Source organism: Salvelinus fontinalis, chromosome 23 (assembly GCF_029448725.1).
Source record: "Salvelinus fontinalis isolate EN_2023a chromosome 23, ASM2944872v1, whole genome shotgun sequence".
NCBI lineage: Eukaryota > Metazoa > Chordata > Actinopteri > Salmoniformes > Salmonidae > Salvelinus > Salvelinus fontinalis.
This window is the reverse complement of record NC_074687.1, coordinates 11,642,693-11,661,718: the sequence shown is the minus strand read 5'-3', so window position 1 is coordinate 11,661,718 and position 19,026 is coordinate 11,642,693. Positions and strand designations below refer to the sequence as shown.

The window sequence follows — 19,026 nt, the reverse complement described above, 5'->3', positions numbered from 1 at the left end:
ACAGTACTGTCCACCTGATGACAACAGTACTGTCCAGGGACAAGATGACAACAGTACTGTCCAGGGACATGATGACAACAGTACTGTCCAGGGACATGATGACAACAGTACTGTCCAGGGACATGATGACCACAGTACTGTCCACCTGATGACAACAGCACTGTCCACATGATGACAACAGTACTGTCCACCTGATGACAACAGTGCTGTCCACCTGATGACAACAGTACTGTCCACCTGATGACAACATTACTGTCCACCTGATGACAACAGTACTGTCCAGGGACATGATGACAACAGTACTGTCCAGGGACATGATGACAACAGTATTGTCCAGGGACATGATGACCACAGTACTGTCCAGGGACATGATGACAACAGTACTGTAGTACTGTCCACCTGATGACAAAAGTACTGTCCAGGGACATGATGACAACAGTACTGTCCACCTGATGACAACAGTACTGTCCACCTGATGACAACAGTACTGTCCACCTGATGACAACAGTACTGTCCACCTGATGACAACAGTACTGTCCACCTGATGACAACAGTACTGTCCAGGGACATGATGACAACAGTACTGTCCACCTGATGACAACAGTACTGTCCACCTGATGACAACAGTACTGTCCACCTGATGACAACAGTACTGTCCACCTGATGACAACAGTACTGTCCAGGGACATGATGACAACAGTACTGTCCACCTGATGACAACAGTACTGTCCACCTGATGACAACAGTACTGTCCACCTGATGACAACAGTACTGTCCACCTGATGACAACAGTACTGTCCACCTGATGACAACAGTACTGTCCACCTGATGACAACAGTACTGTCCACCTGATGACCAAAGTACTGTCCACCCGATGACAACAATACTGTCCACCTGATGACAACAGTACTGTCCACCTAATGAAAACAGTACTGTCCACCTGATGACCACAGTACTGTCCACCTAATGACAACAGTACTGTCCACCTGATGACCACAGTACTGTCCACCTGATGACAACAGTACTGTCCAGGGACATGATGACAACAGTACTGTCCAGGGACATGATGACAACAGTACTGTCCACCCGATGACAACAGTACTGTCCAGGGACATGATGACAACAGTACTGTCCAGGGACATGATGACAACAGTACTGTCCACCCGATGACAACAGTACTGTCCAGGGACATGATGACAACAGTACTGTCCAGGGACATGATGACAACAGTACTGTCCAGGGACATGATGACAACAGTAATGTCCACCTGATGACAACAGTACTGTCCACCTGATGACAACAGTACTGTCCAGGGACATGATGACCACAGTACTGTCCACCTGATGACAACAGTACTGTCCAGGGACATGATGACCACAGTACTGTCCACCTGATGACAACAGTACTGTCCAGGGACCTGATGACCAAAGTACTGTCCACCTGATGACAACTGTACTGTCCAGGGACCTGATGACCACAGTACTGTCCACCTGATGACAACAGTACTGTCCAGGGACCTGATGACAACAGTACTGTCCACCTGATGACAACAGTACTGTCCAGGGACATGATGACAACAGTACTGTCCAGGGACAAGATGACAACAGTACTGTCCAGGGACATGATGACAACAGTACTGTCCACCTGATGACAACAGTGCTGTCCACCTGATGACAACAGTACTGTCCACCTGATGACAACAGTACTGTCCAGGGACAAGATGACAACAGTACTGTCCAGGGACATGATGACAACAGTACTGTCCAGGGACATGATGACAACAGTACAGTCCACCTGATGACCACAGTACTGTCCAGAGACATGATGACAACAGTACTGTCCACCTGATGAACACAGTACTGTCCAGGGACATGATGACCACAGTACTGTCCAGAGACATCATGACAACAGTACTGTCCAGGGACATGATGACAACAGTACTGTCCAGGGACATGATGACAACAGTACTGTCCACCTGATGACAACAGTACTGTCCAGAGACATGATGACAACAGTACTGTCCACCTGATGACAACAGTACTGCCCAGGGACAAGATGACAACAGTACTGTCCAGGGACATGATGACCACAGTACTGTCCAGGGACATGATGACAACAGTACTGTCCACCTGATGACAACAGTACTGCCCAGGGACAAGATGACAACAGTACTGTCCAGGGACATGATGACCACAGTACTGTCCAGGGACATGATGACAACAGTACTGTCCACCTGATGACAACAGTACTGCCCAGGGACAAGATGACAACAGTACTGTCCAGGGACATGATGACAACAGTACTGTCCACCTGATGACAACAGTACTGTCCAGGGACATGATGACCACAGTACTGTCCACCTGATGACAACAGTACTGTCCAGGGACAAGATGACAACAGTACTGTCCAGGGACATGATGACAACAGTACTGTCCAGGGACATGATGACAACAGTACTGTCCAGGGACATGATGACAACAGTACTGTCCACCTGATGACAACAGTACTGTCCACCTGATGACAACAGTACTGTCCACATGATGACAACAGTACTGTCCACCTGATGACAACAGTGCTGTCCACCTGATGACAACAGTACTGTCCACCTGATGACAACATTACTGTCCACCTGATGACAACAGTACTGTCCAGGGACATGATGACAACATTACTGTCCAGGGACATGATGACAACAGTACTGTCCAGGGACATGATGACAACAGTACTGTCCAGGGACATGATGACAACAGTACTGTCCAGGGACATGATGACCACAGTACTGTCCACCTGATGACAACAGCACTGTCCACATGATGACAACAGTACTGTCCACCTGATGACAACAGTGCTGTCCACCTGATGACAACAGTACTGTCCACCTGATGACAACATTACTGTCCACCTGATGACAACAGTACTGTCCAGGGACATGATGACAACAGTATTGTCCAGGGACATGATGACAACAGTATTGTCCAGGGACATGATGACCACAGTACTGTCCAGGGACATGATGACAACAGTACTGTAGTACTGTCCACCTGATGACAACAGTACTGTCCAGGGACATGATGACAACAGTACTGTCCACCTGATGACAACAGTACTGTCCACCTGATGACAACAGTACTGTCCACCTGATGACAACAGTACTGTCCACCTGATGACAACAGTACTGTCCACCTGATGACAACAGTACTGTCCACCTGATGACAACAGTACTGTCCAGGGACATGATGACAACAGTACTGTCCACCTGATGACAACAGTACTGTCCACCTGATGACAACAGTACTGTCCACCTGATGACAACAGTACTGTCCACCTGATGACAACAGTACTGTCCAGGGACATGATGACAACAGTACTGTCCACCTGATGACAACAGTACTGTACACCTGATGACAACAGTACTGTCCACCTGATGACAACAGTACTGTCCACCTGATGACAACAGTACTGTCCACCTGATGACAACAGTACTGTCCACCTGATGACCACAGTACTGTCCACCCGATGACAACAATACTGTCCACCTGATGACAACAGTACTGTCCACCTAATGACAACAGTACTGTCCACCTGATGACCACAGTACTGTCCACCTAATGACAACAGTACTGTCCACCTGATGACCACAGTACTGTCCACCTGATGACAACAGTACTGTCCACCTGATGACAACAGTACTGTCTACCTGATGACAACAGTACTGTCCAGGGACATGATGACAACAGTACTGTCCACCTGATGACAACAGTACTGTCCACCTGATGACAACAGTACTGTCTACCTGATGACAACAGTACTGTCCAGGGACATGATGACAACAGTACTGTCCACCCGATGACAACAGTACTGTCCACCTAATGACAACAGTACTGTCCAGGGACCTGATGACAACAGTACTGTCCACCTGATGACAACAGTACTGTCCAGGGACATGATGACAACAGTACTGTCCAGGGACATGATGACAATAGTACTGTCCACCTCATGACAACAGTACTGTCCAGGGACATGATGACAACAGTACTGTCCACCTGATGACAACAGTACTGTCCACATGATGACAACAGTACTGTCCAGGGACATGATGACAACAGTATTGTCCAGGGACATGATGACAACAGTACTGTCCAGGGACATGATGACAACAGTACTGTCCACCTGATGACAACAGTACTGTCCAGAGACATGATGACAACAGTACTGTCCAGAGACCTGATGACAACAGTACTGTCCAGGGACATGATGACAACAGTACTGTCCACCTGATGACAACAGTACTGTCCAGGGACCTGATGACAACAGTACTGTCCAGGGACATGATGACAACAGTACTGTCCACCTGATGCCAACAGTACTGTCCAGAGACATGATGACAACAGTACTGTCCAGAGACATGATGACAACAGTACTGTCCAGGGACATGATGACAACAGTACTGTCCACCTGATGACAACAGTATTGTCCAGGGACATGATGACAACAGTACTGTCCACCCGATGACAACAGTACTGTCCAGGGACATGATGACAACAGTAATGTCCACCTGATGACCACAGTACTGTCCAGGGACATGATGACAACAGTAATGTCCACCTGATGACCACAGTACTGTCCAGAGACATGATGACAACAGTACTGTCCAGAGACCTGATGACCACAGTACTCTCCAGGGACATGATGACAACAGTACTGTCCAGGGACATGATGACAACAGTACTGTCCAGGGACAAGATGACAACAGTACTGTCCACCTGATGACCACAGTACTGTCCAGAGACATGATGACCACAGTACTGTCCACCTGATGACAACAGTACTGTCCACCTCATGACAACAGTACTGTCCACCTGATGACAACAGTACTGTCCACCTCATGACAACAGTACTGTCCACCTGATGACAACAGTACTGTCCACCTGATGACCACAGTACTGTCCAGAGACATGATGACAACAGTACTGTCCACCTCATGACAACAGTACTGTCCACCTGATGACAACAGTACTGTCCAGGGACATGATGACAACAGTACTGTCCACCTGATGACCACAGTACTGTCCACCTGATGACCACAGTACTGTCCAGGGACAAGATGACAACAGTACTGTCCACCTGATGACAACAGTACTGTACACCTGATGACAACAGTACTGTCCACCTGATGACCACAGTACTGTCCAGGGACATGATGACAACAGTACTGTCCAGGGACATGATGACAACAGTACTGTCCAGGGACATGATGACAACAGTACTGTCCAGGGACATGATGACAACAGCCATTCCATTCCAAGACACTTCTGTCTCTGACTAAGGGAAATGAGAGCCAGCCCCACTTCAGTCAAATCCTTCACTATGTTTCTAACTGCAGACAAACTGTGAGTATTACCTCAGACAGACTATTGTATGTTGCCTATAAAACATTTCTGGCAATAGTCTTTAGAGCCTAATTAATACAGTCCCACTTTCTTCCTGGGATCAGCCTATTATATCTCCCGTGCACATGGCGGCTGGTTCAAGAGTGGGAGTACATATGGGCCGATGTGGATGGACGTCTATTTTAATACATCCATTGAATTTACACCATCACAAAAAAATCCATTATTCATTTGTTTTAGGCAGGTCCTGGAAGTAATGTACAGTATATATGGAGATAAACTATATACATTTGAAGTCGGAAGTTTACAAACACCTTAGCCAAATACATTTATACTGTTTTCACAATTCCTGACATTTAATCATTTAAACATTTAAACATTCCCTGTCTTAGGTCAGTTAGGATCAACACGTCATTTTAGGAATTTGAAATGTCAGAATAATAGTGGAGAGAATTATTTATTTCAGATTTTATTTCTTTCATCACATTCCCAGTGGGTCAGAAGTTTACATACACTCAACTAGTATTTGGTAGTGTTGCCTTTAAATTGCTTAACTTGGGTGAAAAGTTTTGGGTAGCCTTTCACAAGCTCCCACAATAAGTTTGGTGAATATTGGCCCATTCCTCCTGACAGCTGGTGTAACTGAGACAGGTTTGTAGGCCTCCTTGCTTGCACACGCCTTTTTAGTTCTGCCCACAAATGGTTCTATTGGATTGAGGTCAGGTCTTTGTGATGGCCACTCTAATATCTTGACTTTCTTGTCCTTAAGCCATTTTGCCACAACTTTGGAAGTATGCTTGGGTTCATTGTCCATTTGGAAGACCCATTTGTGACCAAGCTTTAACTTCCTGACTGATATCTTGAGATGTTGCTTAAATATATCCACATCATTTTCCCCCCTCATGATGCCATCTATTTTGTGAAGTGCACCAGTCCCTCCTGAGCAAAGCACCTCCACAACATGATGCTGCCATCCCGTGCTCCATGGTTGGGATGGTGTTCTTGGGCTTGCAAGCCTCCCCCTTTTTCCTCCAAACATAACGATGGTCATTATGGCCAAACAGTTCTTTCATCAGACCTGAGGACATTTCTTAAAAAAGTACGATCTTTGTCCCCATGTGCAGTTTCAAACCTTAGTCTGGCTTTTTTATGGCGGTTTTAGAGCAGTGGCTTCTTCCTTGCTGAGCGGCCTTTCAGGTTATGTCGATATAGGACTCGTTTTACTGTGGATACAGATACTTTTGTACCTGTTTCCTCCGGCATCTTCACAAGGTCCTTTGCTGTTATTCTGGGATTGATTTGCACTTTTCGCACCAAAGTATGTTCATCTCTAGGAGACAGAACGCGTCTCCTTCCTGAGTGGTATGACGGCTGCGTGGTTCCATGGTGTTTATACTTGTGTACTATTGTTTGTACAGATGAACGTGGTACCTTCAGGCGTTTGGAAATTGCTCCCAAGGATGAACCAGACTTGTGGAGATCTACAATTTTTTCTCTGAGGTCTTGGCTGATTTCTTTTGATTTTCCCATGATGTCAAACAGAGGCACTGAGTTTGAAGGTAGGCCTTGAAATACATCCACAGGTACACCTCCAATTGTCTCAAAAGATTTCAATTAGCCTATCAGAAGCTTCTAAAGCCATGACATCATTTTCTGGAATTTTCCAAGCTGTTTAAAGGCACAGTCAACTTAGTGTATGTAAACTTCTGACCCACTGGAATTGTGATACAGAGAATTATAAGTGAAGTAATCTGTCTGTAAACAATTGTTGGAAAAATGACTTGTGTCATGAACAAAGTAGATGTTCTAACCGACTTGCCAAAACTATAGTTTGTTAACAAGAAATTGTGGAGTGGTTGAAAAACAAATGTTAATGATTCCAACCTAAGTGTATGTAAATTTCCGACTTCAACTGTATACTAAAGTATGTGGACACCACTTCAAATGGGTGGATTTGGCGATTTCAGCCACCCCCTTTGCTGATATGTGTATACAATTGAGCATACAGCCATGCAATCGCTATAGACAAACATTGGCATTAGAATGGCCTTACTGAAGAGCTCAGTGACTTTCAACGTGACACTGTCATAGGATGCCACCTTTCCGACAAATCAGTTTGTCAAATGTCTACCCTGATAGAGCTGCCCTGGTCAACTGTACGTGCTGTGGAAATGTCAAGGAGCAACATCGGCTCAGTCGCGAAGTGGTAGGCCATACAAGCTCATAGAACGGGACCTCAGAGTGCTGAAGCACGTAGCGCGTACAAATCATCTGTCCTCGATTGCAACACTCACTACCGTGTTCCAAACTACCTCTGGAAGCAATGTCAGCACAAGAACCGTTCGTCGGGGGAAATGTGTTTCCATGGCCGAGCAGCCGTACACAAACCTAAGATCACCATGTGCAATGCCAAGCGTCGGCTGGAGTGCTGAAAAGCTAGAGCAGTGGAAACATATTCTCTGGAGTGATGAATCACGCTTCACCATCTGGCAGTGAGACGGAGGAATCTGGGTTTGGCAGATGCCAGGAGAACGCTACCTGCCTTAATGCATAGTGCCAACTGTAAAGTTTGGTGGAGAAGGAATAATAGTCTGGGGTTGTGTTTCATGGTTCAGGCCCCTTAGTTCCAGAAAAGGTACATCTTAATGCTACAGCATACAATGACATTTTAGACTATTCTGGGATTCCAACTTTGTGGCAACAGTTTGGGGAAGGCCCTTTCCTGTTTCAGCATGACAATGCCCCCGTGCACAAAGCGAGGTCCATACAAAAATGATTTGTCGAGATCGGTGCACAAAGCGAGGTCCATACAAAAATGATTTGTCGAGATCGGTGTGGAAGAACTTGCACAGAGCCCTGACCTCAACCCCATCAAATACCTTTGGAATGAATTGTAAAGCCAACTGCGAGCCAGGCCTAATCGCCCGACATCAGTGCCCGACATCACTAATGCTCGTGGTTGAAAAGAAGCAAGTTTCCGCAGCAATGTTCCAACATCTGGTGGAAAGCCTTCCCAGAAGAGTGGGGGCTGTTAAAGCAAAGGGGGGACCAACTCCATATTAACGCCCATGATTTTGGAATGAGATGTTCAACACGCAGGGGAATAAATACAATGCATTCAGAAAGTATCCAGACTTTTTGTTACGTTACAGCCTTATTCTAAAATGGATTATCATTTTTTCCCCCCTCATCAATCTACACACAATACCCCACAATGAGGAAGCAAAAACAGGTTTTTAGAAATGTTGGCAGATGTATATAAAATAAAATAAAACAGAAATACCTTACTTACATAAGTATTCAGACCTTTTGATGTGAGACTCGAAATGTAGCTTAGGTGCATCCTGTTTCCATTGATCATCCTTGAGATGTTTCTACAACTTGGGAGTCCACCTGTGGTAAATTCAATTGATTGGACATGATTTGAAAAGGCACACACCTGCCTATATAAGATCCCACAGTTGACAGTGCATGTCAGAGCAAAAACCAAGCCATGAGGTCAAAGGAATTGACCCTAGAGCTCCGAGAGAGGATTGTGTCGAGGCAAAGATCTGGGGAAGGTCCTCAAGAACACAGTGGCCTCCATCATTCTTAAATGGAAAAAGTTTGGAACGACCAAGGCTCTTCCTAGAGCTCGCCAGCCGGCCAAACTGATCAATCGGGGGAGAAGGGCCTTGGTCATGGAGGTGACCAAGAACCTGATGGTTACTCTGACAGAGCTCCAGAGTTCCTCTGTGGATATGGGAGAACCTTCCAGAAGAACAACCATCTCTGCAGCACTCCACCAATCAGGCCTTTATGGTAGAGTGGCCAGACGGAAGCCACTCCTCAGTAAAAAGCACATGACATCCCACTTGGAGTTTGCCAAAAGGCAAAGGGTCTGAATACTTATGTAAATTATATTTCAGTTTTTTTTGTTAAATTTGCAATTTGAAACAATTTCTAAAACCCTGTTTTTTGCTTTGTTTATTGTGTGTAGATTGATGATGGAAAAAAACAATTGAATCCATTTTAGAATAAGGCTGTAACGTAACAAAATGTGGAAAAAATCAAGGGTCGGAATATTTTACGAATGCACTGTACATGTAAAATATACATATATATATATATATATATATATATACATATATATATATATACAGTTTACTGATCATTCTTATAACTCTCAGATAAAGGACAAACACACTTCAGAACAAACTTCATTTTGAGACTGTTGTTGTTCCATGTAGGGAATCTTGTATTCGATGCGTTTCTATTGGCTTATAGCAGTAATGCATCCAATAGTTTCATCCAATAATATTTTCATATATATTTTTAATACCTGAAGGGGTCTTAAAATTCTAAATCAAATAGCTAAATGATCCTTGGTATGACCATCTTAAAACAATTCCATATGTTATAACCCCCCCCCGGCTATCACAGAGCTTGGACTCTAGAGGGTTATTAAGACAAGTCACAGGCTTCTGGTCTGGAGTAGGCCTTGGCTACTAAGCGACTGCAAGTGAAGAGAAAAATAATCCACTTGTTAAAGCAGTTAAAACAATAACAAAGTGTACTCCCCATCACTGTTTGGGTAAAAAGTGGGGTGATGGGGCTGGAGAAATGTAACCACTCTCAAATTCAAAGACATAGTTATGGTTGTAAGAACAGACCATCCATGTTATCAGAAGTATAGTTCTAAACATGTTTTGAGGCTATACAGTGTGTTTACATTTTCTTTGTTTACAAACATTGGAGTTAAACAAGCTTATATTTTGGGTTCTGATTGGGAAGGAATGTTGAACTACTGGGCTTCCTGAGTGGCGCAGCAGTCTAAGGCACTACAAGACTGTAACTACCAATTGGATATTACGAAATTGGGGAGAAAAATGGGTGAAATAAAATAGAGAAATGAATGTACTTCTGGTGTACCAAAATGCAATGTTGGTGTGATCAAGTCGTAATAATGACTAGGTTGGTTATACATTTGATTTATATCAAAAAGTAGGCAAAAAGTTGACGGATGCTCAAGTTGACGAGATGCTAAAGTTGACAGAAAAACGTCTTGGTTTGAAAGGTGTATATGAGAGATGTGCCTCATTGTATCACACAGAAAAAGAGCTACATAAACCAATCATAAACCGACAAGTGGTGAAAAGCACTTGACTGGTGGAAAATGTTCCAAACTCATCAACGCTTGTATGTATTGAGAACATCAACAAGACTTTTGACATAACTGGCACGAAATAGTCCTACTTATCATTCCCTATCGTATGCACCTCTTTACCATTCTAACAGTCCATTAAAGGCACGTGAGAGAGAAAGCTCTGTCAGCAGTCACCAAAAGCTACATGTCTGTTTGTACTGAACGTGTCTGTCATGCTCTTTTGTCCCTGTCTTGTGAGTCAAGCAAGACTTGCAGAAAGTTCATAATCAAATAATGAAATGTTCCAATGAGACAGCCGTAGAGGTACACTTTACAATGCATATGAGCTCGTTTGATTGCTAAAGCTGGCAGAGGATGTTTGAACATCATTTCCTTCAGTCAATGGACCCTTTTATCCGCTTAACTATCATCTATTTTCCACCATGGCGCCTTCATGTCATCTTGGCAGTGTAGTTCAACATTTCTGCACCAGCATTGAGCTACAATATGAAGCTGTCTCACAGAGCTAAGATTTCATTACTGCTGCAAAGAATTCAAACTGCTACAATCTCTTTAAAGTATTATGATTTCAGTAATCTCTTTGAGGTGTACACTGTGTAATCGTCATTTACTTTAGCTTTACACTGAGGGCGGTTCTGTAGGATTAGGGATAGACAGACTGTCAACACACGTGTTTGTAGTGCATGTTGGCTTGGTGCAGGGGTCTGATACAAGGGTCTGTTAAGCATCTTCACGGTGTCAGAGAAAGACAGAGAGCTTCCACTCACCCTGGTCAAGAGGCTGGCCATTAACTGCTGTGGCTTTCATCTTGAGGGCCTCCCTGGCAGACGTGTTGCAGGCGCAGCCTTTATTAGTATCCTGGTCACTATCAGCCAGGTCACTGTCACCATGGCCACTGTCTCGGAGGCTCGCGCGCTCTGCATCCTTAAAAGTTGAGCTGCTGCAGGATGGGGAGAGAAACATGACATAAAAAAATAACTCACTGCTGGTAGTGTCTATCTATCTTTCTTGTGATCGCCTCTGGGCCCTATTTTGACATGCTTGGCCTGATGCCTTGATATTGACTACGATGCAAATTGAAGTGGTTAGGTAGTTATCATTTAGCGACCTTACCTTTGAGCAAATGGTTGCCTGTTGGCCACGTTATTCGGCTCCGAAGGAAAATTATCCGTCTGAGAATAAAATCAGAGAGAAATTATTAGTTTATTGTGCTCCAGACATTTTTTTTTTCATTTTTATGTGTGCAACATGAGATATTCAAAGGACATGCCCATAGCTGTGGCTTGGCCTACATTCTGATCTGTACATTTGAATCATTTAGGAATATATGAAACATGGTAATAAAACATATTCCAAAGTGGCAACCTGAAAAGAACAAATGTCCTTCGTGTCCATACTATACGTGCCTGTTTGGCGAGGCTGAGCGGTAATGCAGCGGCCACTGCCATCTGCATCCACGTTTCTACTTATCATGAGAATTATTGTGTTTGTGTTGATCACACCCACATGCCCTAGCAACATGGCCTAGCAACAGACCTTGTCATCGGTGTTATCATCTCGGAGACTGTCCTAGATATTTACATCATTAACAACTGAAAAACACTGCCGTGCTAAATACAATTACATGCATTCCCTGTCAATTGAATATGCTGGCTTGCATAAGAAACCCTGTCAATTGAATATGCTGGCTTGCATAAGAAACCCTGTCATTTTGTACAAGGTAGAGCTGGACCCTGGTAAAGGCCTTATCGTGCCAACATAGGATTTGGATTTGTGGAACTGGCCCATGTTTGTGGAGGGCAAGAAGTGGGATTGTAAGGTTATGCTGTATGCATCTAGCTGTCTGGCACATAATATTTTACTAATGTGATCAGACAAGCTGCTGTCCAATCCCACATTTCGGGCAGGGTTTTGTTTTCACAGACGGATCTGGCAGTGGCAGCACAGCAGCGCAGTCCAAGACTCACATGGTTTGCATATCTAACAGAAATGGGTTTCTGATTATTCAGACCACCTGTAAGGTGCTGCTAGAAGCGACTCATAATGGGCCAATTTCAGAATGGTTAGGATCTCTGTGGAGGAGAAGTAGATTGCAAACAGTCTATTCAAGCACGCTAACAACCGGTGCCAACATATATTTTAATATATTTCTTCAATATGGCGTATTATCCTGTATCGGCTGCATTTTTCGAGTCCTTCAAATGGCAATATTGTAGGGCGCCAGACAGGGAATAAAAATGATAATAAGGATGTGTGATTGCATGGTGCCTGAGAGTATTGATTTGAAGAATTACCTCTCTTGTGGCAGATTTAGAATCCATGAATGGAGAATAAAAGGCTGACAATGATTCTGTTTCTTACCTGTATCACTGACATTCTATTCATAGGAGTCTCTGTGGTAAGCCCCGCAAAGCTTGAGTGACAGCCAGCCCGAGGTACCGTCAGGCTGTTAAAAGTGGTTTTCAGATACATGACCTCTGACCTGGGCAGCGTGAGAGGCAGGGGGCTGGTCGCCTGGTAGTCGAAACAGATAGGCGAGGTGATGAGAGACGGGCTGCTCACCACGTTCATCCTGCTCACAGAGTCCCTCTCCTCCACCTCGCTCTGCACCAGCATGATGTCGCTCTTGTTGATCCTCTTCTTCTTGCCGTTTCCAACCGGGGGATTGGAGTTGGAGTACTCGGTCATACGGCAGTTATAATTCCCAGCCTCCTTATCTTGATGCTTGGACTTAACGGCGATGGTAGTCATGACAGCCAGGAGCATGAGGGAGATGATGCAGAGGGTGATGATGAGGGGCAGGGACATGTCCCAGTGCTGCTGCTCCCCGCTGGCGCTGGACTCCCCTGCTGCCATGGCTCCTGTGTTGGCCTTAATGATCAGCTTAGCCACGGCAGACAGTGGGGGCTTGCCGTGATCGGTTACCTTCACTACCAGCTCCACAGCTGGGGCCACGTCCTCCCACACAGCATGGGCAGTCCTCACCTCGCCGGCCACAGGGTCCATCTCAAACAGGTGTTCCTCGTTACCCTCCCAGATCTCGTAGGTCAGACGACCGCTCTCCCCGTGGTCCTGATCGACTGCTCTCACTGTGGTCACTATGTACCCCAGGCCTACATTTCTAGGGACCATGATTTCCGCAGTATCATTTAGCATTAGGGGTAATACAATAACTGGTAGATTGTCATTGACGTCAAGCACACTGACCCTGACTGTGGCACTGCCCTCCATATGAGGAGATCCTGCGTCTTTAGCTTGAACTTTGAACTCAAAGAACTTAGTTTGTTCGTAGTTGAAAGACCTTGAGGCGTAAATGGCTCCGTTGGTAGGATTGACAGACACGTAGGTGTAAACTGACACGTCTCCGATGTGCGACGGTAAAATGGAGTAAGACACAGTTCCATTCTGACCTATATCTGGATCATGAGCCAGAACTGAGCCTAAGTACTCCCCTGGGATGTTGTTCTCAGGCACCTGGAGCACGTACACTGTCTTGGTGAAACGAGGCGCATTGTCATTCTCATCTAAGATTTTCACTGTAAATGATTTGGTGTAATTCAAGGAGGGTATTCCATTGTCTCTGGCCACTATGGTCACATTATATTCGTCTTTCAGTTCCCTGTCTAGAGGTCTGTCTGTGAGCAGAGTGTAAAAATTATCATTGTTTTCCTGCAGCCTGAAAGGTACATTGCCAAGCACCCTGCACTGGAGCTGGCCATTTCTCCCAGAATCCTTATCAGTGACTCTCACCAGGGCTATGACAGATTCTGGAGGCGCTGCCTCACTGATAGCTCCCTGGCGGACGGAGACAAAACTTATCACGGGCCAGTTATCATTCTTGTCAAGCACTTTGACTGAAATCTTACAATGGCCAGGGATGGGGTTAGGTCCCAGGTCCATGGCCTGCACGTCAAATTCAATGGTTGGATTATCCTCATAGTCAATTTCTCCATGAATCTTAATGACACCTGTTTTGGGATCAATAGAAAACAACTCCTGGACTCTGTCAGATGCATATCCACTGAAAGAATAGACTACCTGTCCATTGCTGCCCTCATCTTGGTCTGTTGCATTCACATCTATCAGTATTCTTCCAGGTGGCGAGTTTTCAGGAAGCTCCAGCATGTAGCCGGGTTTGTCAAATACTGGGCTATTATCGTTTGAATCAGTAACTCTCACATTGATTTGCATGGACCCTGATCTTGGATACTCCCCTCCATCAATGGCTGTCAAAAGGAGAGTGTGATGAGACTGATCTTCCCTATCTAGAGGGCGCTGAACCACCAATTCAGGATATATGGTTCCATCACCCCTCAATTTCAAGTCCAAAGAAAATGTATTATAATCATCTCTGGTGACCTGATAAGTCTTTATTCCGTTTTGTCCAGAATCTGAGTCGTGTGCAATTGTTAAAGGGAACCGTGTCCCAGCAGCTGCGTTCTCTGAAATATCAATATTGATGTGATCTGAGGGGAAACTGGGGGAGTTGTCGTTTATATCCACTACATCAATCTTGATCATGCATATTTCCTTGTCGTTGGCAAACACTTCCATGGAGAGCTGACACTTGGGGTTGCGTTTGCACAATGTCTCCCTGTCAATACGCTGTTTGGTAAAAAGCAGCCCACTCTCCGAATCCACATCAATGAGATGTGGAGCAGAATTCTCCAGAACTCGAAAGTTCGATTTTTTTCCTTTCTCCACCGGTCCAAATCCGGCATCCTTAGCAATGTTTCCGATAACAGTTCCAGGTCCCTGCTCCTCCGGAACAGAATAATTGAGATTTTTCAGTGTCCGGGCTTTAGCCCAGAAGAGAAGGAAAAATATGACAGGAAGACGCATATCCCTTTACCGTGTAGGATGCGCGTGCTTAAAAAATGTCCCTTTTAACTTCCAACCTGTTGATTTGTCCAGGTGCCACACTACGACTAAAATCACACGAGACAGGTAGTTTTGTATCCAACACGACAGCGGATATTTAATCGATTTATGAGCCAGCCTTTTCCCTCTTTTACGCGGTTATTCTAACCTCCTTCACATGCCATATACAGCTATAATGAACTCTTTCTGTAAACAAAGATGAACGCCCAAAGATATATCACGCATTAGCCTAACGCAATACACAATTGAACATGTGGCAGACGTGATTCACTTGTGAGATGAATAAAATATATTTAGTGATTTTAAAGCGTTCATGATTTCCCTTGTTGCTACAAGGTTACAACCGTTTGTTCAACAGTCTATGCTGAAGGTTAGGCAGTACAAATGCGCAAAGCCCATGCGGCATCTACACCTAGTTTACAGAAAAATACGGAGATATTCATTCATTTAACTACACATTTTCCAGCGTAGCCGGCTACCATCTACAGTATACTTTTTTGTGTGTGAGAGCTAGTCTACACACTGTTGCATACTGGTTATGAACATGTAGTCTACATGAACTAACCCATAAAGTATCCTATAGCAGATGCACCAATAAATATGCTCCTTCGGGACCACGTTTTACATCCTTTCATTCACGAACATCTGGAGAGCGATAAGGACTTTTGCCTGATAATTGTCCTATAATCAGTCCAGTAATCCGGTAATCCAGTCCAGTTGGACCTTGTGCTCTTGCATCCTGCATTGATTCGGGGGTAAGAGAATCAACACTGCCTCTTTAGAGGTTACACAAATCCCCAAAAATCAGGTGCACAACGTTGTAGATTTTCCGATATGCTCAAAATTGTTTTTTTTCTTCTTCCTGTGTTCAATTCTCCAGTCACGTCAACAGTTGAAAACAGCTCGTCTTGGCATTGAGATCTGGTTACCACTAGAATCCTCAATACGCCCTACACCGACTCCAGTTTATATCTTGGTGCATTTAACATGTTTCTGATCGTCTTCCAGCCAATGAGTGAAACAGTGACAGATCCTGCCTTGGGGGTTTTCTCCAATAGGTCTGGCAAGTTCGCATTGAAGGAGGGCTGTTCCGCTGGTACGTGACTCACTTACTGATGTGAGCGCGCTGAGCAGAGAGCTGGAGATGAAGACGTGCTTGTGGATGTTGTTCCGAATACATCTGGATGTGCAGTAGAGATAGTGTGTGTGGATCATAGAAAAATGTCAGAATAAGAATACATATAAAAAAACTGATAAAAACCTGTGAGGGTTTGGGTAGAGTGGTGACCCAGTGCTTGACTTGGACGGAAATTTTGGGTGCAAATTATTATATTTAGACGCACAATAGTTTTAAACTAATATTCTATAAGAGGAACCAACGTGGTCTCAGAGCATTTCTTATTATTCTGTACATAAATCCGAGATACTCCATTTAGAATGATATGTTACGTTTGGGATGGTATGTATTAATTTGTGGATGTCCATCATTCATTCCGTATGATATGTTACAAATTACAATTCGTATGATATGTTAGGAATTTGCTAAATGTATTATATATTGCGAATTCCAATTTGTTGTTGCTAATGTTACCTAGGCTAGGGGTTAGGGTTAGGGGAGGTTTAGCTAAGAAGGTTATGGTTGGGGTTAGGGGGGGGGGGGGGGGGGTAGATAACATGCTAAGTAGTTGTTGCAAAGTAGCTAAAAAGTAGTAAATAGTTGAAAAATTACTAATTAGCTAATATTCTAAAGTTGTCCGTGATGAGATTCAAACACGCACATTTTGGGTTGCTAGACATTTGCGTTATACGTCCCCACCCCAACCAACCAATCACCATATTTTCGTTTTTGCCTCAAGAAACCTTCTGTAACCATACCAAACACAACATGACATATCATACTAATTTGAGTGTCCCGGATTTACTTTTAATATGTTACGTCTAGTCTATGAGACCAAGCTGGAGGAACAGGAGCTCAAGCAGTAGAACGTTTGAGTTACTGGTACTCAGGAGAGCTCCTGCCCAAGTCAAGCACTGGTCATACCAGAAAGAGTTCATTAAAGGTGGTCAGTCCTGTTGTGCCAGAAAGGTGGGTCATGCCAGGCTACTTGGTGTGGCAGGTAGCCGTGGTTAGAGCGTTGGGCCAGTAACCAAAAGGTAGCTGGATCAAATCCCAGAGCTGACAAGGTAAAAAATCTGTCGTTCTCCCCCTGAACAAGGCAGTTCCCCGGTAGACTGTCCTTGTAAATAAGAATTTGTTTCTTTAACTGACTTGCCTAGTTAAATAAAGGTTAAAAAATTCAAAACGACAGCCCTGTTTTTTTCTGACTGTGGAAATGCTTGCGGACATGATCACCCAAAATAACTTTGTACAGCATGTATCCAATACTCCCATTCCACCCAATTATACTTTTCATATTACTGTAATGACACATTTTGATTTGGTCTTGTCTCCTTTCACTGCAGGGTCTTGATAATGACTGTGGTTCGTGATTCAAGAATACAGGCTGTAAGTGAGTCGCTATAGATAGAAGTCTCACAAGAGGATAAAACTAAAGAAAAAGCACTATCACAGTGGTGACATAACAAGTCGTCAGTTCCTATAAGGGATTATTGGTCTACGTGGGGATATGCTCTATATACAGAGAATGTCACGTCCTGACCATAGTGCTTATGTGTTTTGCTTGTTTTAGTGTTGGTCAGGACGTGAGCTGGGTGGGCATTCTATGTTGTGTGTCTAGTTTGTCTGTTTCTGTGTTCAGCCTAATATGGTTCTCAATCAGAGGCAGCTGTCAATCGTTGTCCCTGATTGAGAATCATATATAGGTGGCTTGTTTTGTGTTGGGATTTTGTGGGTGGTTGTTTTCTGTGTCAGTGTTTGTGCCACACGGGACTGTGGCGGTTAGTTTGTATAGTGTCTTGTTTTCATGTTCATTAAATCATGGAAACTTACCACACTGCACATTGGTCTTCCGATCCTTATCGCCTCTCCTCGTCTGAGGAGGAGGACGACTTAGACTGCCGTTACAGAGAATGTTTCCTATTTCATATCGTTTCACCTTTTCTATGCATTAGCCATAGTTATTATCACCGACAGATCCTGGGAAGATCGACTGACATTTAATCCATTCTTCTTTCCAATCAGGTGACATTTGCATTTCAATTCTCACCTGACCAGAGCAGTGCAATAGCGGTCTCCTAGGTAATACACAGGTATGCGCCGACATATTCTTCCTTAGAGGGAATAATGTCAGTCTAAGAGCAAGATCAGTGTGGTAGCAGGTTCATCATTAAATTGCTTGTTGCTCCTCGCTCTAAATCAACCTTGAGTTGTCCCCAGGTTAGTTTATATTGTCTGGAACACGCTACCATCTTCCTCTTGGGAGCATCAACTTTGCCAGCCCAGGGTGCAGCCTGCATAAATTGGACATTTCTGCAGGTGAGAGATAAGAGCAACAAAGGCAAGCTGTAATTATCATTCCGTCTGTTAAAACCCCCTCTGGAAAGGATGGCTATTGACAATACTGTTTGCATTGACACACTCATCCATTTTTCTTACTATTATCATAGCTCCCTTTGAATGAATGTGAAATTCAGATCCATAATTCATGC

The 19,026-nt window shown here is 44.3% G+C and overlaps 1 protein-coding gene across 2 annotated transcripts in view; it reads right to left on the bottom strand.

Moving 5' to 3' along the window:
* LOC129820851 (protocadherin-17-like) overlaps nucleotides 1-16,602 on the bottom strand; it is a 46,704-nt gene extending 30,102 nt beyond the window's left edge. The window contains exons 1-3 of one of the 2 annotated variants that reach the window (XM_055877887.1): nucleotides 12,898-16,602; nucleotides 11,650-11,708; nucleotides 11,304-11,476 (exon numbers count right to left, since the gene is read on the bottom strand). In XM_055877887.1, coding sequence (XP_055733862.1) covers nucleotides 11,304-11,476; nucleotides 11,650-11,708; nucleotides 12,898-15,378 — 2,713 coding nt within the window. In that variant the 5' untranslated portion in view covers nucleotides 15,379-16,602. The remainder of the gene's footprint in view (nucleotides 1-11,303; nucleotides 11,477-11,649; nucleotides 11,709-12,897) is intronic. The other variant, XM_055877888.1, reaches the window with a different exon arrangement.
* Nucleotides 16,603-19,026: the final 2,424 nt, after the last annotated feature.